The sequence below is a fragment of the Plasmodium coatneyi genome, chromosome 8 (assembly GCF_001680005.1).
Source record: "Plasmodium coatneyi strain Hackeri chromosome 8, complete sequence".
NCBI lineage: Eukaryota > Apicomplexa > Aconoidasida > Haemosporida > Plasmodiidae > Plasmodium > Plasmodium coatneyi.
The window spans coordinates 701,692-723,561 of NC_033563.1; the positions used below are offsets into that span (position 1 = coordinate 701,692).

General features: G+C 45.6%; 7 protein-coding genes across 7 annotated transcripts; 3 read left to right on the forward strand and 4 right to left on the reverse strand.

The window, feature by feature from the left end:
- Positions 1-311: 311 nt before the first annotated feature.
- Positions 312-1,443, forward strand: PCOAH_00020640 (Uncharacterized protein; the record flags this gene model as incomplete). Its single annotated transcript, XM_020058871.1, has 3 exons — positions 312-344; positions 466-1,076; positions 1,221-1,443. 3 exons carry the CDS (start codon positions 312-314, stop codon positions 1,441-1,443), a joined length of 867 nt encoding a protein of 288 aa, XP_019914416.1.
- Positions 1,444-1,679: 236 nt separating this feature from the next.
- On the reverse strand, positions 1,680-2,701 carry PCOAH_00020650 (Uncharacterized protein; the record flags this gene model as incomplete). Its single annotated transcript, XM_020058872.1, has 2 exons — positions 1,680-1,705; positions 1,825-2,701. 2 exons carry the CDS (start codon positions 2,699-2,701, stop codon positions 1,680-1,682), a joined length of 903 nt encoding a protein of 300 aa, XP_019914532.1.
- Positions 2,702-3,768: 1,067 nt separating this feature from the next.
- On the forward strand, positions 3,769-6,497 carry PCOAH_00020660 (Uncharacterized protein; the record flags this gene model as incomplete). Its single annotated transcript, XM_020058873.1, has 4 exons — positions 3,769-5,148; positions 5,309-5,684; positions 5,820-6,156; positions 6,320-6,497. The coding sequence occupies 4 exons, from the start codon at positions 3,769-3,771 to the stop codon at positions 6,495-6,497; spliced, it is 2,271 nt and encodes a 756-aa protein (XP_019914640.1).
- A 427-nt stretch (positions 6,498-6,924) lies between these two features.
- Positions 6,925-8,878, reverse strand: PCOAH_00020670 (Uncharacterized protein; the record flags this gene model as incomplete). Its single annotated transcript, XM_020058874.1, has 6 exons — positions 6,925-7,691; positions 7,847-7,919; positions 8,073-8,193; positions 8,317-8,370; positions 8,482-8,552; positions 8,663-8,878. 6 exons carry the CDS (start codon positions 8,876-8,878, stop codon positions 6,925-6,927), a joined length of 1,302 nt encoding a protein of 433 aa, XP_019914343.1.
- An 806-nt stretch (positions 8,879-9,684) lies between these two features.
- Positions 9,685-11,403, reverse strand: PCOAH_00020680 (Uncharacterized protein; the record flags this gene model as incomplete). Its single annotated transcript, XM_020058875.1, has 1 exon — positions 9,685-11,403. One exon carries the CDS (start codon positions 11,401-11,403, stop codon positions 9,685-9,687), a length of 1,719 nt encoding a protein of 572 aa, XP_019914655.1.
- A 533-nt stretch (positions 11,404-11,936) lies between these two features.
- On the forward strand, positions 11,937-14,084 carry PCOAH_00020690 (Uncharacterized protein; the record flags this gene model as incomplete). The annotated part of the gene is made up of 1 exon (XM_020058876.1): positions 11,937-14,084. One exon carries the CDS (start codon positions 11,937-11,939, stop codon positions 14,082-14,084), a length of 2,148 nt encoding a protein of 715 aa, XP_019914358.1.
- Positions 14,085-14,290: 206 nt separating this feature from the next.
- Positions 14,291-21,386, reverse strand: PCOAH_00020700 (Uncharacterized protein; the record flags this gene model as incomplete). The annotated part of the gene is made up of 23 exons (XM_020058877.1): positions 14,291-15,417; positions 15,527-15,995; positions 16,099-16,208; positions 16,346-16,412; positions 16,531-16,723; positions 16,944-17,224; positions 17,465-17,481; positions 17,771-17,805; positions 17,922-17,977; positions 18,201-18,300; positions 18,433-18,592; positions 18,721-18,762; positions 18,862-18,979; positions 19,091-19,130; positions 19,242-19,323; positions 19,426-19,669; positions 19,865-19,932; positions 20,045-20,128; positions 20,317-20,382; positions 20,512-20,634; positions 20,734-20,794; positions 20,921-20,982; positions 21,179-21,386. 23 exons carry the CDS (start codon positions 21,384-21,386, stop codon positions 14,291-14,293), a joined length of 3,813 nt encoding a protein of 1,270 aa, XP_019914644.1.
- Positions 21,387-21,870: the final 484 nt, after the last annotated feature.

Here is a 21,870-nt window from a genome sequence, read left to right on the forward strand (position 1 = left end):
CGTTAATAAGTCGTTAAGCGCATTCGAAAAAGAAGCGAGCTGAAATACTGTCCTCACTTCTGCATACCGTTTTGTAGATTTGCGTAGACAGGCACAAAGTCGCTGCTTCACAAAACCAAAAAACTGCAACATTGCAACGTTGCAACGTTGCAATGTTGCAATCTTCCAAGTAGACAAAATTATAACACCGCTTTTTTTTTTTTTTTGTCTAAAAGGGGATGCATCCCGTGTGATAAAACATATTCGGCAATTCCAGATTTTTTTTTTTTTCCTCCTTTTTTTGTTCATCCCGCTGCACAATACCCGTAACCATGGGAGGGAATATGTGCGTCTTTCAGCGAAAGGTTTTCCATCCATTTTGCGAAAGCTACCATTTCTGTGCGCCTTAAAAGTGCGAACTCCGTTTAGGGGAGCTCCTCATTATTCCCCATTTTTTCCAAGTTTGTTCCCTCCACCCCACCGCAGAAATATGAAGAAGAGAAAAAGGAATTAGCCCTTCGGAAGGCCTCGAGAAGGGTCATACGAAAGGACGCAATAGTCAACGAAATTACTCACGAAGGAGTAATGAAACATCGCGGGGAGGGAACAAACCAGCTTGGCAAAACGAATGAAAAGAGAGAGAAAAGCATATTGTCTGTTCCATCCACTAGCACAAACAACGACTCTGTGGAGTCTGAAGAAGTAACAACTGACACCTCCTTCCTCACGTCATCCTCCATCATACGGAGTAATATAAAGGCAAACATCATATGGGAAAAGTGCCTTCCACAAAATAGCTACGACAATACATGTGATTTTACGAGGGGGCATAGAAGAGGCAGAAGTTTCCCCCCCTTAGGAGAAGCAAACAAAATTACCCTTAATAAATCTGTATCCTTTGGTGGTACTGCTTTGCAGAGGCAGGAAAATTTTCTAGACCTCTCCGAGCTCATTTGGACCAAAGAGAAAGACGCACATCAGGAAAATTATTTAAGAGGGGGAACAAATTACGCAACGAAAAAGTCCCACTCAGAACGTAGAGAGGCTTTTTCTGCAGGGGGTGGTGGTGATCCACTTGATGGGGGTATCTCAACAAGGTGAGAAGAAAAAAAGACGTCCACGATTTTTTTTTTTCATCCTTTGCTTACCTCATAGAGGAGGAGGGGTCTCCAAGTGAACATGTGAACGATATGTGCCTAAACTCTACACACATCACCGCGCATCACTTCTCACCACCGCAGGAACGAACATAAGCCGACGGCAAAAGGGGGAAGCACCTTGGCAGATCCAAGCCGCAATGAGGATAACTCCTCCTCCGTAAAGCCCACAAAATGGGAGAAAAGGGGCAAGTCGCTAGACTTTCCATCATGGGATCACAATGCGGATTACAAACTAGGGCGAGTTCCTCTCACCAAGTGCAACTCCAGTTATTTCAATAACAGGGGAGTCATAATTTACTCATAAAAAAGGAATGGGAAGAATGTGATGGTCCCCTCACTTTAAAAAAAATTGCTAACCCTTCAACGTGATAATGCTTCCACGTAGAACTTCAACTAAAAACATTAGACTCATTGAGATGGTATACTGAGTCGTACGTGGGGTGGATGCCATCCCCTTAATAGTAATTTTTTTTTTTTTTTTTTTTTTGCAACTGGCTTCCCAACATGTTGTGTCTCCATCCGGGGGCCACTCCTCCGTGGCTAAAAGTTTTTCCGGTACTCCTTACCTGCGAATGGGGAATGCATTACGATGTGGTGGTGCAATGGTGGTATATTGTTATGGTGGAGGGGGGACCGCCTATACCCACAGGGGAACCCCACTAAGGGACAGAACAAAATGACTTACAAATTTTTTGGTGCAGACTGGGCGGCAAGGTATTCAGATAACTCCTAACCCCAAGGTAGGACTTGTTCATCTTATTTTTTTTATTTTTTTTTTTCTGTTCTTGCGTGAATTGTTGGACGTGCTCGAGGAGGTGTCGTTCTATGGGTGGGTCATCATTGTTGAACATGTCCTTGTGCATTATGAACTGAGAAATGGCTTCCATGGAAGTGAAGTCAATCTGGGGGATACTCACTTTACCATTCTTTTCTTGCCTCGCTTCATCCTCGTTGCTTGTCATCTCCATTTGTTTGGAGTCATCTCCTGTGCAATCGAAGTGGCTCAAAAAGAGATCCTCGCATTTTTTCATCTCCTTGTATAAGTCTTCTAGTTGGTTTGGGATCTGTTCGTTCGGGTCTTCTGGGGCCTTTTGAAATTGGGACGCCTGGTCGAAGAAGTCCTCGCTGAAGGAGACGTCACTGAGACGGGCGCATTCCGTTGCATGTTCTTCGGTTGCACTTTCACCAGAGGTGATTTCTTCACGTTCCCCTTCACCGTCGCTTAACTGCACGCTAGACTGTCTTTCCCCGTTTTCTTGAATTACCGATTCGTTTGTGTCCTCTTTCTTTTCGGTGTCACTGTTCGCACAGCCTTCCTCGTTGTGGGGAGTGCCTTTGCATGAAGTGCCATTTTTCTGCGGAGGCGTCACCACCTCCTGTTTGGCTACCTCTACTTTGATTTCGCCTTGGCTCTCCCTAAGGGGACTTTCCACTGAGCAGCTCTCACTAGAGTCCCCTCCCTCGGAGTTCCCCTCTTCCTCATTTGGTAAAATGGACGCGTCACCTTGATCTGCTTCCTCCGCCTCGTCCGCTCCTTGGATATTTTCTTTTCCACTTTTCATCACGTGGAGTGGGAAAGTATATCACACTGAGGGAGAGGGTAACGGGTAAAAAATAAATCTGTGTAGGTTACACTTCGTTACCGCACTGCAGTCTGGAGTGGGGGTTATCTACTGGATCCTCCCCCTCATCCCTACGGCGCAGCGACATTTCACAAAAAAATGATCCCTATTCCCAATTTAGTGGCTCCTTTTAAAAATGTATGTTCCTGTAGAGGGGGAGGAAAAGAAAAACAAGGAGCACTTTCCCTCTCTCTCACCCTCGTTCTGCCTTCTCCCCCTTGCCGGTGAATGTTTATGCATGTAGGAGGCACTACTCAATTTAGCAGCTACAAAACTAAGGGCATCTTTCAATGTGTGATTTGTTTATCTGTTGCATGGAGCCTCCTGCAGTAGATGAAACAGCCCCTACGCATGTTTACAACTAGTGCATTTTTTTTTTGTGTCGAATCGATTGCGGCACGACGGGGCCAAGCGGCGCGCCACAAAATGTGGGGGACGTCCCGCTTAGAAGCGGAATGAACATCGAGGGATGAGTAAACGTTGGCTTCCCTTGTTAAATTGTTCAGTCCCAAGCGGTGTACACTTTTGTAAGAAGGCAATTTTGTGTTTTTTTTTTTTTTTTTTTTTTTTTTCTTAATTGTTTTGCTCTTTTTCGCAGCTGAATGGAGGACCTGTGAGAGAGAATTACTATTCGCTGTGCAGCAGAATGACATACGGAGTGCCGCTGCGTGAGTTCTCTTTGATTCACTTTTGTGCCTTCCCCACGGGTTACCCGATGAGCGGAACTGTCGTATGCGCCAGGGCATCCCGCGGTGGAGCTTTTGCAGTTGACGTTAGGGGAATCACCACATGCAAGTAGCCCAAACAGCACATACTACTCTACGTGGTGGCACCCCTCTGTATGTGTAAATTCTCATGAGAGCATCTTCACATGTGCCTGTCCTCACATGTATGTGCTGCTCGGCTGCCGCTCCCCGACTGAGCGACATGACAAACGGGTAGAGGAACACATCCCCCCGCTTGCCCGAAAAAAATAGCCTTTTCCGTGAAGTGCCAAGGAAGCGATTATGATAAGAGTTTCTTCTGCTGTGGCTACACTGCTCCTCTACGCTCTAAAGACAATCCATGGGTATAACGTAATAGAGAACAACACCAATTTTTTGTTTACGGGTAAGGATGCTCAAGTGTGGGGGGGAGAAGCCGAACGGGTGGAGTGGCCCGGAGGCGGTAGCGCGCTGGAGAGTGCCGCGGCATTTTTGAAAAACAGCTGGACGGAGGAGGACCATGTGAAAAGCGGCGATGTGCAAATAGACCAGGTGCACCATTTCGGAAGTGGTAACCACAGTGCGGAAGAAAGCCCAAACGGTCGTCAATTCCCCGAGCGAAACGACGGAAGTGGCCACGATGGAGAGGACGAAAGAGCCAAGCTGTTCAATCTAGCCATGGAACTTAAAGACGGATCAAACAACAGGAAGAAAAACGTGAACAAAAGCATAAGCATCTTCGAGCAACTCATCCTCGGGAAGAAGGACAACATAACCTCATCGTCCTACTACGAACTGGGAAAAATACACTTCATTGGTTATAAGAATTATTTTTTTTCTTACAAGAGGAATGTAAAGTTGAGCATTCACTATTTGGAAAAAGCTAGTCGGATGAGGAACCCAGCCGCTCTCCACTTTTTAGGTTTCATTTATTTTTTTGAGTTCAACGTCCAGGGGGAGGGGGGTGGCCAAAAGAGTGCTAACGAGTGCGAACAGAAAGGTAGCCACTTACATGGTGATGAAAGGGATAGGGAACCCCCCCCTGGGAAGAATAATAGAACGAAAATTATTATGAGAAACCCGAAAAGGAAGTACCTCTCCAGGGGGAAGACCAGTACTAGTGGCAATAACAGTAGTAGTAGCCGCACACGTAGTGACCCCCCAGCTAGCCAAAATGAAAGGACGATCAATCCACTGATCAGAACTTCCATGGAATATGAACTGCAGGCCTGCGCACACAACTACACCCCGTCCGTTCTAGCCATTGCCTACAAGTATCTCTACGGGATTAACCTAACCAGTAGCTGTGAAAAGGCAAAAGATTTCTACAAAAGCGTAGCCGAAAAAGTTATGAATTCAGACTACATAAACGTACCTCTCTCCGAGATGGACGTGCTGAATGTAGACAACCTGAGCATGCAGAACGAAATCAACAATATGAAGGATAACGAGGAGGACGTTTTAGAATTCCTGAACGAGCAGATAAAAGGGGGAGACGTAATGGCTATGTATGATTTGGGAAAAAAATATAAAGAGGAGAGGAACTTTAGCAAAGCGTTTGAATACATTAACGAGGCGTCTAAGAAGAACAACGCGCTGGCGCAGAAGGAGCTGGGCATCATTTATCTTTACGGGTACGGCACGCAGAAGGACGTGAGGAAGAGCATCGAAAGTTTCTCCAAGGTGAGCACTATACCGCGAGGAGCGACTTCGTGGAGCACGTGCCGGATTGCTTCACCGATCAGTGAATCCATTCGTGGGTTAACCCGATTCACCGCTTTATGCACTTTATGCACTTTATCCACTTTACCCGTTTTAACCACTTTACCCCCCTTACCCTTAGGCGGCCGCCGCGGGCGACGTGGAGTCCAAGTGTTACCTCGGCTACATCTACTACTTCGTAGACGACCATAGAGACGTGCAGCAGGCGCTCAAGTATCTAATAGAGGCAGCCAACCACGACTACGGAGAAGCCTTTTTCTTCCTCGCGGAAATCATCCTGGATGTTTCCATTAAAAAGCACTACATTGCCGACACCGTGTACCGCACCATTTTCAAATTGTATGAACATGCGGCTGATCTGGGTTACGTGCAGGCCTACTTTCGAGAAGCTCAACTATACGAAATAGGGAAGGGGGTGCAGGCATCCTGTCTGAATGCGGCCCTGTCGTATAAGTTCGTGGCAGAGAGTACCATGTGGACCAATCAAATTAGGGAAGGTAATCGGGAAGGTCACCAGGAAGGCCACCTGAGGGGATGCGCCGAAGTTAGAGGGAATACCCTTTTTATCGTGTGTATATTTTCTCGTGTTCACCTCATGCACACCATTCTAAATGCACGTACCTCCCCCGCAGGCATGAACTACTACGTGCAGAAGGACTACATAAAGGCCTTCTACACCTACGCCCTGGCCGCCTATGAAGGGTACGAGGTTGCACAGAGCAATTTAATATACATCTACCGGAAGAACGGGTTCAACAGTTTCATAAAACCAGAGAAGGTCATGCAGATGCTGCACCTCTTGTATAAGCAGGGCAATTACAAAGCGTTGTACGAAATTGGGAAGATATACAAACAAGAGAATAAGGACAACGTGGCAGTTAGTTACCACAAGTTGGGGTTGAACAAGGGCGACCTGCGTAACCTCGTTCCCCTATCTGTATATTATGAGAAGAATATGGATCCGGATAGGTACGCTTGCCGCACTGTTACGTAGCTACGCTGAGGGGGGGGGGGGGTTATTTTCCATTCGTTTGTCGCCTCCCCTACTGTGACTTACCCACACACACATACATATATGCATATACATATACACACATACGTATATGCACATGTTACGCCCATTTCACCGCAGGGCCCTGAAATACCTCAACTACTTCCTGAAGCAGAGGACGAGGGAGAAACCTTCGAGCACCACCAAGGTGGAGAAAATGAGGACCATTCTGGAAAGCTCCCTCTTGTACTTTCGTAAGTTTAAGTTACTTTTTAAAAGCTTCTATTCAGGGAGACAGAAAAAAGGAAGTACCACGTGAGGAGACACCAGCGATGGAATCCGCTAAAACGGAACCTACGCAGGGGGTAGCTATTTTAAAAATAAAAAAAAACTGAAAACAAATTCTCCGTTGGCAGACATGTGGACAGCCAGCTATGCATATTACGTTGCGCCCTTTCGGGGAGCGACCTCATGTGGCTTCATTCCCCTTGGTAAACACATTCGCCCCATTTGGACGCCAACCCAGCTGCATACCAATTGTGTGCAAGCGGGGCAGGGGTAGTCATTTTTTTTTTTCCTTTTTTTTTGAACAAGTTTGACGTTTGTATTTTCATTTCGCTTTAAAATTGAACGTTTAACGTTTCCAAGGTGGGAAACTCGGTGTGCACTTTTTTTTTTTTTTTTTTTTTTTTTACGTCCTGGCGGTGACAAGTCATTGCGCCTATCGGCTGATCCGTCGTTTCCTCCTACTCATGGTAGTTCTCCTTGGACGTCTCCATCTCCGACGGGGCATACACATAACTGTTGCTGGAGTAACTCATGAAGTCGTCATCAACTACGTCGACGTTGGTCGGTTCCAATGCGTCCCTGCGTGGCTTCTCCCCCCGTTGCAGTGTTTCTCCCTCCTCGGCATTACCACCCGGGGGGGGGATGACGTCCCTCTTGATCATCTTCGAAATGTTTAAAATATCATTGTAGGGGAACTTTAGGAGCGAGTAAAAATTGCTCATTTTTTTTTTGTCATAGTAGTTGTACGGGAATTGCGGGTACTCGTAATGGAACAAGTCTGGGTATTCATCGAAGTGGAGTTGGTCTATTTTGCTCAGCGCGGCGCCGTTGCGCGCAAGGTCAGCACTGCTAACATTGCTAACATTGCTAACATCGGTAGAGCCGCCCTGGTTGGTGCCCACATTGATCCGGCCAACTAACCACCTGCATTCAATGTCGTCCCTCAAAATGTCGGCCACCTTTTTACTCTGCAACACTTCATCTGGGATGTGTGTGATGTTGGTCCCCTTCTGCTCCTTGGTTAGGAATTCAGCCCATTCGTTCAAAATGGTCTTCATGTTTCCTTTCTTAAGCACAGTTATTTCTTCATTCTTGAAAATTTGGAACCTTTTTAGGAGCAGCTTTTGCAATTCCAAAAAGCGCAGGTTGGCCAGCATGCGGAAGTGCGCCTCCGATCGGAACATCGTTTCGTCCCAAAAACGTCTCGTGCTACGTTGTATGTTATCTGTTAAAGATGGACCCTATCGGGTAACTGCTGATAACTGTATGACAATTATAAAAATACAGAAAAATAAAATTTCCGGCTGTTGTTAATGCGCCACCACCGCGGTGCGATTGAAGCTGCCAGATGGGACAGATTCTCTTATTGAGACAAATAACTCTCTATCATTTCGAGAAAGAGCCAGGAAAAGACACCACTCAGATCTATTCCAAAAACGTTCGGGACGTATTTCTGCAGTAGGGAAAAAGGGGTGAATATAAATGGTGCACACGAATGGTGTATTTTTTTTTTTTTTATGACTTGTTCATATTTTTTTTCCATTTTTCCACTTTTTGTGTGTTTTTTTTTTTTTTTTTTTTTTTTTTCTCATTTTTGGCTAGTTACATGGAAAAACTGGACGTATCCATTCGTGTAGGTGAAAATGTACGAAAAGGGGTTGAGGTGGGGGTTGATTTGGGGCAGCCACTCTAGCAGGCATCTAATGTAAATTATAAATTTGTATATTCTGCAAAAGGGGGGGGAAGAAGTGGGCGATTTGAAGGTGGCTTCTTGTTTTAGCAGCGCCAGGAACAACAGCAACTGTTACACGTGTGTATACATACATATATACGTACACACCCCTCCTTACCTTACGAAGTGCAAAGCAGACAACCTCAGGCTTTTTATATTATTTTTAAAATACCTGCGGGGGGAAGCGGTAGGGGAATGATGCTGAAAATGCGGCGTGTGCGCAAATGTGAGCAAGGAAAAGGCGTGTGTTCAAACGAATTGCATTTTATTTTTCATGCGTTACTTAATAACTATGGACAGGGCGGGGTTGCTAATTAGGTGCAACTTGAAGGCATCTTCTCTTTTAGAGAAATCCTGTGAGGGGGAGGGGGGGTATCCGGCAGTGTCATGAGCACACATAGGGGTGAGAGAAGTAAACACGTGGGCGAAGTATGCACGTGCGATACACACCCCTGTGGAATTACCTTGATTTTCTTGCTCACAAAAACGTTGGTTTTGAAGCTCTTTTGGATTTCCTTAATCTTTTTAATGCTGCTGTTGTGCAGGTTTAAAATTTTGTACCGGCTACTTTGTGCAGGAAGTATAAACACTTTAAACTTTAAAATGTTGGGATTCTTGTTAAGTACATTTGCATTTGCCACATAAAACAAAAACAACATCAGCACAAATTTCATTTTCATCTTTTTCTACGGATGGGTCTGTGCGCCACCAATATGTGTGTAGGGCGGTGCAACGGACTTATGTCACATCTGCCAAGTGTGAACATGGGGAGGACAGTAGATAAATACACATGGGGGAGGGTCTGTCATGATGAAGACACTTTGCATATTCGCCAATGGTGCTTGTGTATACTTGGTAGGGTAACAAAGAGGGAAGACCTCAAACTGTTCTTTCCAATTTTCTTTTCGTTCCCTTCCTCTGTATAATACGCACAGCGGGGAGAGTGATTGTCCTGTTTCTTTTCGCTTCGCAGTGGTGTGGCCTATTTTCGTTTCCCCCCTTTAACCTTCAACTATTCTTTCTTTCTTCCCTCGAAATGGTGTATTCATTTGATCTGAAAATCGAGCCCAGTTGATTCATCCGACAAAAAAATAGAAAAGCAAAAAAAAACTTGGCAGTTAAGGCGGGATGGTAGTTGTGCGGAACACACTCCCGCTTTGCGCCATAATGATATTTTCAGAGGACGCGTGAACAAGCCCAAGCAGGTACTTCGAAGCGGAGAAAAAAAAAAGAAAAAGATTCTTTTAAAGAGATCAAACAAAGGCAGCGGGTGTGTTTAGTTGGGTAACATTCGCACAGTGGTTTGCATCCATTTGTGCGTAGGTGCAGCTGGCATGTACGCATAATCAAACGCATCAAGCGCATACGCATGGGTATTCGCCCGATGCTAGCGCCAAATGTGCGCATCATACACCCGCCCCCCATATGGCAACGCCGAGCAGGTGACTCAGAAAAAAAAAATATGAACAAAAAAAACGCAGACCAGCTAGCCAAATTTTATGAAATGAAAAAATCGCCCCGCTCTCGTGAGAGAAATATCAAAGTGTTTCAAATCCAAGTCACTTAAAACGATGATGCTGATGTTTTTTTTTTTTTTCCTTCTCATCAGCTGAATGTGCTTTTCTTTGTAAATTTTTGCCAACTGCTTAATGTCATACGTTACATGTGTTGCTACTTTTTTTCTCTTCAGCGTTTTTTTGGTACCCTCATCCGTTGAAGATCTCCCCGTGTGATCTGAATCTTCTTCGTACAGGTCTACCTCGGGGGAGTGTTTTTTTTTTTTCACCCGTCTGGCTAGGTTGTCCCCCTTACATAGGTTGTGTCCTGTGTTACCTTCGTTGTTGTGTTCACGTTGGGCGGCCGCTCTTCGCTGAGGCTGCCTCCTCTCTGTGCAGTTATCTATGCCATCGAGGCACAGCAGCAGCGTGGTAAGCAGGCGTCCGTTGTCGTTGGCTTCTCCCCCAGGGTCGTTACCATTGCAGGCACCATCACGGTTATCTCGGTCACCATCGTGGTGTTCCCCACTCCGCCGCGCCACCACGTCAATCCCGTCAATCACCAGACAGACATTTCCACTGGTCTGCTTCGAAAGCCGCTCACATTTTCGAAAAACCTTTAGTATATTCTCCTCCGTTTCGCTAAAGTACAAACCAAAGAGGGTGTTCAAATTTACTGCATGCACGTGCAGGTGGTCTATTTTTTTTAAAAAGGCGATGAAGGATTTTCTGTCTAGCTTTTCACAGTTGTGTAGGAAGATTTTCGTGTAGTGTTCCAAGTGGTAGATACTTCGTAGGTTGGTGTATTCTTCCTTCAGGAGAGAAAGGATGAACCAAATTTGCTGAAGGAAGGGCGTCTTTTGTTGGTCTGCGAGGCGGGGGTGGTCTCGTGGTGCCAAATGGGGCTCATCCACCACATCACCAACCACTGAATCGACCACAACTTCACGAATTGTTGGATCTGTTGTGTCTCCCTCCTCCACAATATGAAACGCCACATCCGGAGAGCCCCGCCCCAAGCGCCTTATCAAACCGGACAGGAACAAAGCGTACTCCCTAACCAGTAACCGAGGAGACAAAACAAAGCATAGACACTTTGATTGTTGCGCGTATTTTATCCTCCTCCTTAGGTCCTCTTTAAAAAACTGAAAATCCCACACCATCTGGCTGCAGTCCAGCAGATGGATCTTCCTCACCTCGAACTCACCATTTGCAAGGCTAACGTAGTAACTCACTTTTGCTTCAAATTGATCCGAGGCGTATTTCAGTGCGGAAAGTACACGAGTGTAACTGTAACGTTCTGTGACCGCCGCGGTGTCAGTTGCCCTCTCCTCGCACAGCAAAGCCACAGCGTAGAGCAAATTGTTTTTGCTCCGGACGGTCACGTAGTTGGCGTCCCGCTGTATAACCAAGTGCCTCTCCGAAATGAACTTTTTTTTTTTTTCTAAAACATTTAAGTCATTCTGTATGAGTAATTCTTTCCCGATCTGGGTAAGGAGAAAGATGACGGGACTTGACTCCTCGTCATTTTTTTTACCCGTAGCGTGGTCCTCCCCGTTAATGGAATTAACACCACTGATGGTGCTGTTTTTGGATGGGAAGCCACTCCATTCGTCTACATTTGGAACATACTTACTGTCCTCTGGAATTTTCTCCCTAAGGAGCACCACCAAATTGTGTAACAGCTGAGGATTATTTTGTTTCCTCATGTAGCGTTTTCACGGGGGGGTTCGTTGGATTGTATTATCTGAATTTAGCCAACGGGATGCAAAGTAAAAAATAAAATATATACATCCCTGCTTCCATGACAGGTAAAGCGGAAATTATTTTCAACTGAGTCGTCTCCAAGTGGCGCTGGTGCTACTCCCCTTTTGGGGCATTCTTCCTCCGTGGGGCTAAAAACGTTGCCTTTTTTTTTTTTTTTTTTTGTTTTTCATTTTTTCTCGTCGAATTTTGGTGGCGCGATGTTATTCGTGGCCCCACGTGTCGTAATGTATAATACATGGGTACATACATATATATAGGTGGATATATTTTTTTTTTTTTTTTTCTATTTTTTTCACCCCTTTGTAAAGACCTGTGTGGGGTTCATGCGTCCCCATCATAATTGACCAATCTGATCATCACTATTTAGTTAACCAGTAAAATGAGCCTTCCGTGTTAGTGGTGTTTGTGGTGTTCGTGGTGTTCGTGGCGTTCGTGGCGCGTGTTCTTTTTGCACCGCTGCAGAGTTTACGAGGAAATGCCCGCCCCGGGGGTGGTGAGGAACTTGTGCTTCCGGATAAGCATCGTGGGGGCAGCGAACAGCGGAAAGTCATCCCTCCACAACCGACTGATGAGGCAACTGAGCGCCAACTACAAACAGTCGCTTGTTCACCATGAGGCAAATTATTCGATCAACACGAATGAAAGTCCCTTCCGAGTGGAAAATACGAAATGTCTTATGACGGACACACCAGGGATGAACGAACAAATGATGAAGAAGCTCCAACTGTACCACCACAACATGTATCAACAACACCACCAGCCTAACAACCTCATCAGTCAGTACTTTCACGTTATACGAAACAGCCACTTAATTTTTTTTTGCGTAAAATGTTCCCAAGTTAGGGAGAGCGATATTTTAGCGTATCAAATTGTTAGGGACATTTTCACGTCGAAGGAAAATTTGTTTACCGTCCTGTTTGACGAGAGTGTCAGAAATGGAAGGGGTGAGTTGGACGACGACGTGGAAACAACTCAGAGGAAGTACAATTTTTTACACGCCTTCGAGTATTTTAGCAACGTGGTCTTTTTTCCAAATAGGTTGCCCTATCAAGACGAGGGAGAAGACTTAGTGGACCTCATACGGCGGAAGGTCAGGGAGGAAGTGAATCGCCACCACGCTACGATTGTCCACCACTCTACAACCGACGATGACGCTACGATGGATGACCACACATGTGATCCTCAGGAAAACTCCACAAACGATGATGTGATGGACCTGGTGGATGAGAGTCTGCGCATCTTCCGACCAAAGCTCAGCGAAGAAACGAGGAATTATTTTTACAAATATGTGGACCTCAGGAAAAAGGAAAAGTCGGACGAGCGGCTGTTTAACGATTTTCTGAGCGAAAGGATTTTAGGAAAGTCGCTCAGGAAGTGGACGAGGGAGGAGTTGGTTGCACGAGGGGCAATACAGGAAGAAGCAAATGGTGTACAGGAGGTAGAACCGGTGCAGGAAGCGGCCGTCCATAACGCCACCCAAATTGATGCCCCACACGACCACGTCGACAAGATGCAAAGCAACTTCGAGCGAAAAAGGAGAACCGCCGTGAAGGTGAAGAACAAGCGAATGCGGCTTTTGCAGGCCATCGTGGGAGGACAGCGGGGGGTCAACCCGTACGAACTATTGAAGCTGAGTGATACAGGGGAAGACACCCCTAAGGAAGATGCAACCCCTATTAGGGAATCCACCTCTGTTAAGGAAGTCACCCCTGAGGAAGATACCACCCACGTTGGTAATGCCACCCCCGAGGAAGCCCCCCCACACCTGCAGGTGTGCATCCTGGGCGAAAGGAACTGCGGGAAGACGACGCTGATCGAGGCCATCCTGCGAAGGCCCATCGTGCGTGAGCAGGACGTGGTGGAGCTCTTCGGGAAAAAAAAATACATTAACAGAGACCAAACAATAGAACACAAAAATGTACAAATAACCTTAGCAGACACGTGTAGCTTAACGAAGCAACACAGATTCAGAGGGGAGGACAATTACCACGAGGAGGACAAACAAGTATTTACCAATGTGCATAAAAGCGACCTGTGTGTGTATGTAAAGGAAGCCAAAGAAAACAACCTAACCGTAAGTAAGGAGGATAAGAAAATAATGTTTTACCTTTTGAAAAAAAAAAAAAATATAATCGTTGTGGTAAGTAAGATCGATACTATATTGTCCAACTTTGAGGAGAAAAAAAATGAGTTCCTCTCGTCCTTCTCTTCCTCCTTCAATGACATTCCAGTTGTCTTCTTAAACCCAAACAATCAAATGCACGTGCAGACATTACTTAACCGGATGGTTCACATACACAAAATGAGTCACGTGCGGATCCCCACGTCCACCCTAAACCTCTTCCTAATTAGGTTCCTTCAGCTATTTCCTATCCCTTGGGTGAGGAAAAAGAAATGCAGCTTCAAATACATCAGACAAGTGAATACTAACCCAGTCACCTTCCTCCTCTTCACCAACCTCTACCACAACGTACCGAACAATTATTTGTCCTTTTTTAAAAAAAAACTAAAGGATGAATTTCACTTAAGAAGCGTTAATATTCAGTTCATCTTTCGCACGACTTGCGATAATGCCAACGCTAGAAGGAGTCGCTTTGTCCGTGCCGGGGGGAAGGCCATGTAGCAGTGCAAAAAGGGAAAAAAGGAGAAACAGCGTTAATGGTGTAACTAAGGGAGTCTGCTTGAAGGCTGCTTTTCCTTACCACCCATTGGGGATTTTTTTTTTTTTTTTTCCTCCACCCATAAACCACCAACAATAACCGTTAAAACCAAAACAAAGGGAACGTAAATGTTTCGTATCCACAAACATACACTTTGCTAAGACGGCTTTCACTCCTCTGCACAGTTTTCGTTCGAAGCGCCTGTGCCACCATCGTGTTGTTCACTAGGGGGATCTGCTTCGACCTCCTCCGAGGCGTCCGCAGGTGTGCTCTCCTCGGCTTGGTTCCCTTCCTTCGCATCCTCACCATCAGCGCACTCTAAAGCGCCACTGCACTCGACAATTTCAGATTTAGCTTCTTCCACAGGGGCATTTTCACCCGTAGGTACTTCTTCTTCCACAGGTACAGTTTCCTCTAAAGGTGTTTCTCCCTCCACAGGTACTGTTTCCTCCACAGGTACTGTTTCCTCCATAGGTACTGTTTCCTCTAAAGGTGTTTCTTCCTCTACAGGTGCTTCTTCACCCGTGGGAATTTCTTCCTCCACAGGTAGTACTTCTTCCTCTACAGGTACTGTTTCTTCCTCTACGAGTGCTGTTTCCTCCAGCGCACCTTCTACTTCTTCCTGCACATCTTCTGCTTCTTCCTGGTCAGCTTCCACTTCTCTTGGCACACTTTCTACTCCTTCCTGTGTGTCTTCCACATTTTCTTTCATGTCCTCTGCTCCGTCCTGCTCGTCTTCCACTTCCTGCACCGCGTCTACCTCCTGCACATCGTTTGCTTCTTCCTGTACTGGTTCTATTTCCTGCACCGGTTCTATTTCCTGTACCGGTTCTACTTCCTGCCCTGCTTGCACCCCTCTGTATTTTTCCACCACCTCCTCCACTTCACCACGCATGTCCTCGTCCAGCGTGACTCTCCATTTTTTTAAGTCCTTCGTGTAGCTGCTTTCCAGAGGGGGTTTATCATCCTGTCCCTGTTCGGTCGTTACCTCTGCGGCGTTTGGGGTTGTCTCTTCGGTGGTCACCTCTGTTGCATTGTTGGTTGCTTCTTCTGTGATCACCTCTGTTGCATTGTTGGTTGCTTCTTCTGTGATCACCTCTGTTGCATTGTTGGTTGCTTCTTCTGTGGTCACTTCTATTGCATCCTCCTCTCCCTGTTGTTTTCCACTTTCGGACATTTCCACGGAGTGTTCCTTCGTATCATCGGGGGGTGCACCGTTGGTGGGTTCCCCGTTGGTGGCGTCGCTCTGCTTAACAGTAGCAGTCTTGGAGGTGGTTTCCTGGTTGGAGTAGTTACCTGACGGGGGTGCAGAGGAGATCATTTTAGTTGAGGTGACAATTCACGTTTGGAAGGACGACCAAATATGATGCACCACTAAAACTGTCGATCCTAGTTTAGTGCCAACCTGCACGGGCTCCACCCAGGACGGCACCCACGTTGCTGTTGTTCTTTTTAAGCTTCTCCTTGATCTTCTTGAAAATGAGCGCAGCTTGGGCTTCGTTAATTTTAGACTTATACAACAGATCGTTCTTAATCAACAGAAAGGAATTTTTTTTTCTTCTTAAATTTAAGACGTTCTTACTTGTGCTTATGTTTGCATCTGCCTGTTCATTCATTGTACTTCCTGTTGTGTCTGCACCCTTTTCGTGCACTTCCTCGTTGAAATATTTTTTTAAGTAGAAGTCACATGTCTTCTCGACTTTTTCCATCATTACTCGGTGCTTGATTCGCATGGGTTTCTCTGCAACGTTTTTTTCATTTCCACTTGGTTGTCCACTTGACTTTCCATTTGGGGTGCGTTTCTTTTCTCTGTCGGCGCTTTCCTCCTCCTGGTGGGTCACGTTCTTGGCGATTTCTTCGTAGGTACCAAGGTTCTACAGGGTGTACAAGAGGAGAGTGAAAAAAGGGGAGAAAAAGCTAACCAGCACACCTCTTACAACCGCTGCTACTAATGGCACCGTTTATGGCGGCACTCACGCTGAGCAACTCGTGGTGCCTCTCCTTATTGCAGGAAAACTTTTTTAATTTTTTATTTTTTAAATTTAAAGCGATAACGGTTAGGTTGGCTTCTTCGTCGACTTTCAGTTCTGTTGGGCAGTGGAGGACGAACAAATTAAACGAATAGGAGGTGAGAGACAAGACAGTGATGCTGGTGGTGTGGAGGTTAACCATTTACATGCGCCATTTGAGGTGAACTGCTGCATCCCCTTGGGGACAATCTTACCTGTGTAGAACTTGCAGCTCTTCTGGCTGTCGTCGATGTAGCCTTTATACAGGACTTTAACTTTGGGCTACGGGGGGGGCACGAAGGGGAAGTCACAGGAGGTCACGTAAAATGGTCATGTGAAGTGGTCATTTATCGGGGGAAGCCCCCCCTGGTGGAAACTTCTGAACAACCAAGACACGTACTTTCATAACCACTGACGCAGGAACATTAACGTGGTTGTTTTTTTTCTCCTTTTTTATTTTAGCTTTTTTAATATTGTCGAAGAGAAAGTTCTTCCTGTTTAAATTGACTTCCAACTGGATGGCAGTTTGCTTCGACTGTTCTGCTGCTCGCTTGTCTCGTCTGGTGATGCCCTCCAGTTTTTGTTTCAAAATTCTGCCATGCGGGGGGGAGAAGCGGCATTATCATAATACGCAGGTGAATACATACGCATGTGAATACATACGCAGGTGAATACATACGCATGTGAATACATACGCATGTGAATACATACGCATGTGAATACATACGCATGTGTAGAGAGCGGAGTGTTAAAAAAAGAACACGTGAAGAGGATAATGAGGAGACCCCCTCCAACACAGGTGTGTACAGTTACTTATTGTTTCTCTCTATTTCCTCATTTCTCATTTTCGCGTGGTAGAGTTTCTTCCTGTTGTTCAGGCTCCGTTTTGTCCTGTCGAACTGAATGGTAGGTTTTACATTTTTCAGTTTCTGTTCTTCAATTTTCCTGCAATATTCCTTCACCCGCTCCTCCACAATTTTGTTTGTTATGATGTTAAGGTTTTTCATTTTTTCACACAACGTTGGTGCAACGATTGGCGCAACGATTGACGCAACAATTGGTGCAGGGATTGATGTGTCCGTTGGGGGGAATCTCTTAAGTTGTTACGTGTTGGGCAGAAGCAACCACTGGACAGGTCGGTGGCCGCCCTGCCATGGAGACTACTCACAGAGGAGGTTAGACGACACGGTCCCCAACCAGCGAAGGGACTGGCCGGAAACGCGCGTCCCCGCAGAGACAAAGAAAGGAAGAAAAAAAAGAGTTGAAAAAAAAACACAAAAATGAATAGGGAAAGACACTAAAGGCAAGATAGTGAGGACCCAAAAGACGGATACCTCGGCTATCTTGCTATCTGACTATTTAGTCCATGCGGGACGTAAAAAAACGCCTCGGCCAAAGTTAGAAAATCAGTTCGTCTGCACTTCTGATGTTGATTTCAAGGCCTATTCCCGAGAAAAAAAAAAAAAAAAAAAAAAAAGAGCCATAATTTTGGTAAGTAAATATGTACGTTATGAAGCGCTTTGCACAGCGGGGGAGAAAAAAAAAAAAAAAAAAAAAAAAAAATGAAGCCCCGCCGAAATGCTGATATTGACACGGTTCGCAAAGGCAGAGGTGATCCCCCTCCGCGTGGATGAATTTACCCTTCATGAAGTCGAATCTATCTGGGTAGTTATTCCTTTAAAAAAAAAAAAAAAAAAAAGACAAAATTGTATTGGTGTGCACTCATTAACTTTTCACACGTAACGATGCACCTTCGGTAGGCTGCACGTGCAGAGGCGTATTTTCGCATACCAGAATATCTTCTCATGAGCTTGAGCTTGAATGATTAGGAATCCCAGGCGCAGTCCCTGCAAGTTTGCAAGGTGTGGCATGGTGACACGAGGGAGATACGATACAGGAATAACTTGTTTTACACACACGTGCAGCAAATGGACGGGGTGGAAGGAACTTTCTCGGCAAACTCTCCCTCTGCACATCTACACTACTACAATTCTACACTACTACACTTCTACACATCTACACATCTACGCTTGTACACTTGTGCACTGCGTGGTGACCCTCCTCTCTCACTTGAATCTCCTCCGGTTTGCAAAAGTCCATGGAAAACGTGTCGAACTGGATCCTATCCAAGGGGGTGACAACTATGGGGTGTCCCCTCGTGTGGATGTACCTGCGAGGAAGTAAATCAAGGGAAAGATGTATAGACGGATGGAGGTTAGCTTGAGGGATCACCACACGGGCGTCGTAAATACCTAGCAGATGCATCTCCGTCGACCACGCCCACTCTTCTGATCAGCCTTACCAGCCCAACCCAAGGAACAGCTTCCTCCACGTGAAGTGGATATACTTGTTTTCAAACTCCTCTGACTTAAAATCGAAGAGTAGGTAGTCTAAAACTTTTCTCCTAATGAAATGGAACTTCCCGTCGATGTCTCCCATTCTGACCTGGTTTATATACATACCTTGGGGGGGAAGGCACATGCGTAGGGTCAGTATTAGCGTGGCTACAATAGGTGTTGATTTGTCCTCTCTTTAGGGATTATCCCCATTTGGTCTTTTTTTTTCTACTGTATTAGCCGATCGGACTTACCCAGGGGCATTTCGTGCCACTCACTCGGCCACGTGTCATCACCTGTGGAAGTGCAGGGGAAACGGATCGGTAGAAAAACATATACCGGAAAATAGGCAACGGGAAAAACAGGTATAGGAAAACGCTCGATGGGGCACCCACTCGGAACGACGAAGGACGGATCCAGAAGGTTAAAATCGACGAAGTCCAACTTCTTCTCCTCTCCTTGATCGGTCTTGAACTTGTCATACTTTTCCCTGTTCAGATCTAGGTACAAATCCTGCGGAAGGAAAGGGTAAATCAGTGGGAAGTTTACTAGGAACTGGTTTTATTTTGGGGGGCACCACTTCCATTCGACCAGTTGGGATGTTCTTCTATGGTCTGATCTTACGTTGAAGTAGACGAGGGCTTCTACGAAGTCGGCGAAGGACCTACAATCGGCGGGAACAGCATGCACGTGAAGGAAGGGAAAAATGAAAAACGTAATGCACCGAACCGCAACGAAAGAAAGGTGAGAAAAACCAGAGGTGATGGGGACGCACCATTTGTCGAAGTCATATGCGTGGGCTCCTTCCGTCTCCTTCCGTGTGTACAGCAGGAATTTTTTTTCTTTCGGGTTCAGCTCTGAAGGGATGAGGACGGCATAAATATGCGTCAGAAGGGGGCGTGGTCAAATGGGTAGACCTACAAATCATCACTCGACTTGGTGACAGAATAAACGTGTACCGTTCGAAAGGGAAGGTCGGCTCCCGTTGACAAAAAAGTCATACTCGGCCCCGTGGGTCCTCTTATATTTCATAACAAAGGAGATGTAGTCATCCACGTCCTTATCGTTCAGGTTGTTGTATATGTTGTCGTAGTAGTAGTCGTAGTTGGATTTGAATATCTGGTCCTGTTTTAGGTTTTCTAGAACCTGTTTCAGTATGCCCTTTTTCCTTGTGGCTTTGTTTGAGTAACTAGGGAGGACGTTCTGTTGGAGGGGTAATTTGGTTTGTTCCAGTTGGGAAGAGAAAGCGATTCAGCGAATATGCACGGAGGTGGTGGTGAAAGATCTATCGGTTCTGACACATGTACTTTTGTTAATTCTCATTGGAAGCACATGGTGGAGACTCCCCCTTGGGGTATAGGCACGCTTCCTGTTCTGCCTTTTTCCCCTTCGACTAACCTGTTCATCTATTTTGGGAATGAACTTGTACGACGCGAGGAAGTCCTTCACGTCTTCTCCTCCTTTGTCTGGAGAAAAAAGGGGTCACATGAAAGCGGTGACTCAGCAGGTGCACGTCTGTTGGTTAGATGCATTCCTCATCTGCCCTCAGAACCACGCACCGCTTGTCTGAAGGCATACCCTTTGGCTTTCTAATATACTGAGAGAAGAGCTCCTTCCGGACTTCCTGCCTCTCGTCAAAGTCGTAGTGGATGTTCTCCTCCGCTGCAGGGGGGGTTTGTTCGTGTGTTTTTGCATGTGTATATGATTGTATGTATTTTATGTGTATTGTATGTGCATGTGTAGCGAAGGAAGACATAGCAGGGGGTAACTTCTTCTCACATTTTACCCCCTTGGAGTAGCCGTTGCTTCGCCCCGAAAGAGGTGTACAACTTTTTGCGTGTAGAACTTACTAGACAAATTCGACATTGTTGTTATTTCTGCGTCGTCCTTTTCGAAGTCCTGCATTTCGGCTGGGCCTGCGGAGGGGAAGAATCCATGAATGGTGCGTTATAGGTGTGGTAAGCGGGTCCACCTCTTCGCATCCACGTGATCACGTAATCACGTAATCATGTGATCACTTGATCATGTGTCACATGGCCACTCACTAAATATGGTGTCCAGAGGAAAGTTCATCTTCTTGAGAACGAAGTAGATGTACTTTTTCTTCTTTTCGCTCTTCTCATTTTTAATGTCCTGCAGCTTCTTCCACAGCCTGAAGTTCTTTAAGTCTAACGTGGGGATGGAAGTACACAAACAGGTTGATACAGGTGGTCACATGGGGGCGAAGGCACCTGTCCTGTTAGACTGTCCCTTCTATACGAACTCACCTGCATTCTCCTGCGATTTTAGGACGTAGTTCTCCGGGACGACCATGCTGTTGTGTTGTTTCTTTGGCGATAAAAAGGGGGGTGCGAACATGTGATCGATGAATCTGCATTTCGACGGAGCGTTGCACCTATGTAAGATGCCCCGTCCATACGCGCAACATAGTCAAGTGGAAAAGGTCGCCTTTACTTGGAACTCCATCAGAGCCAACACGATCAAGTTAATCGTGGAAATGTCTTTCTGGGTGACGACTACGGGGGTGGCATGGGAAGATACACTTAATTAGAAAAAAAAAAAAAAAAAAAAAAGGGACGGGAAGGAGCGTGCCTTCTCGTGGGGGGCATAATGACGCTCTCCCAGTATGCACCTCCAGCGGGAGCTGATCACATGCTCGTCCACACATGATCGACGCAACATTCACAGAAAAAAAAAAAATGATTATGTTACCATCTTGAAAAATTATAGGTTTCCTCTTGGCCCGCGTTCCTATTTTCCTCCTGTCCCGCAATCCTTTTTTCCTCCCCGCTACAGCATACTTGGCGTTGTTGCTATTGTGTGTGATGTAGGAAGGAATGGGTGCGTAGACTTTGGTGTGTGCTAGGGGTACGTTACTCAGGGTGACACAAAATAACGTGAGGGGGAAGATGCTAAGCATTATTTGGATGAGAAGCGGGGGATGACCACTTAAGGGATGCTCGCCAACGGGTGGCTCTTAACCCAAACCGCGAGACGAAAGAGCATCTGGGCGAGTGCGGCAAGAGAGTAAATGGGAACATACACCTGTGGGCGTACACGAGCCAAATGCACAAATAAAAAAGGGGGCACTTGGATCATTTTCATTTTCATTTTCATTTTCATTTTCATTTTCCTTTTTTTTTTTTTTTTTTTTTTTTTTAACCGAGAAAAGTTTCTCACACGTTGCTAGGCACTCGCTTTAGCCACTTTTTAATGACCAAAGGGGCCCCACGCACTCGTTTAGATTCAACTATGGTGGAAATGATAGGTGCCGATCTGTAAATGGGAAAAGGAAATATCTTTTTTTTTTTTTTTCATGTACTTTATTTTTTATTATTTTATTTTTTATTATTTTATTTAATTTTTTATTTTTTATTGTTTTTTTTATTATTTAATTATTTTTT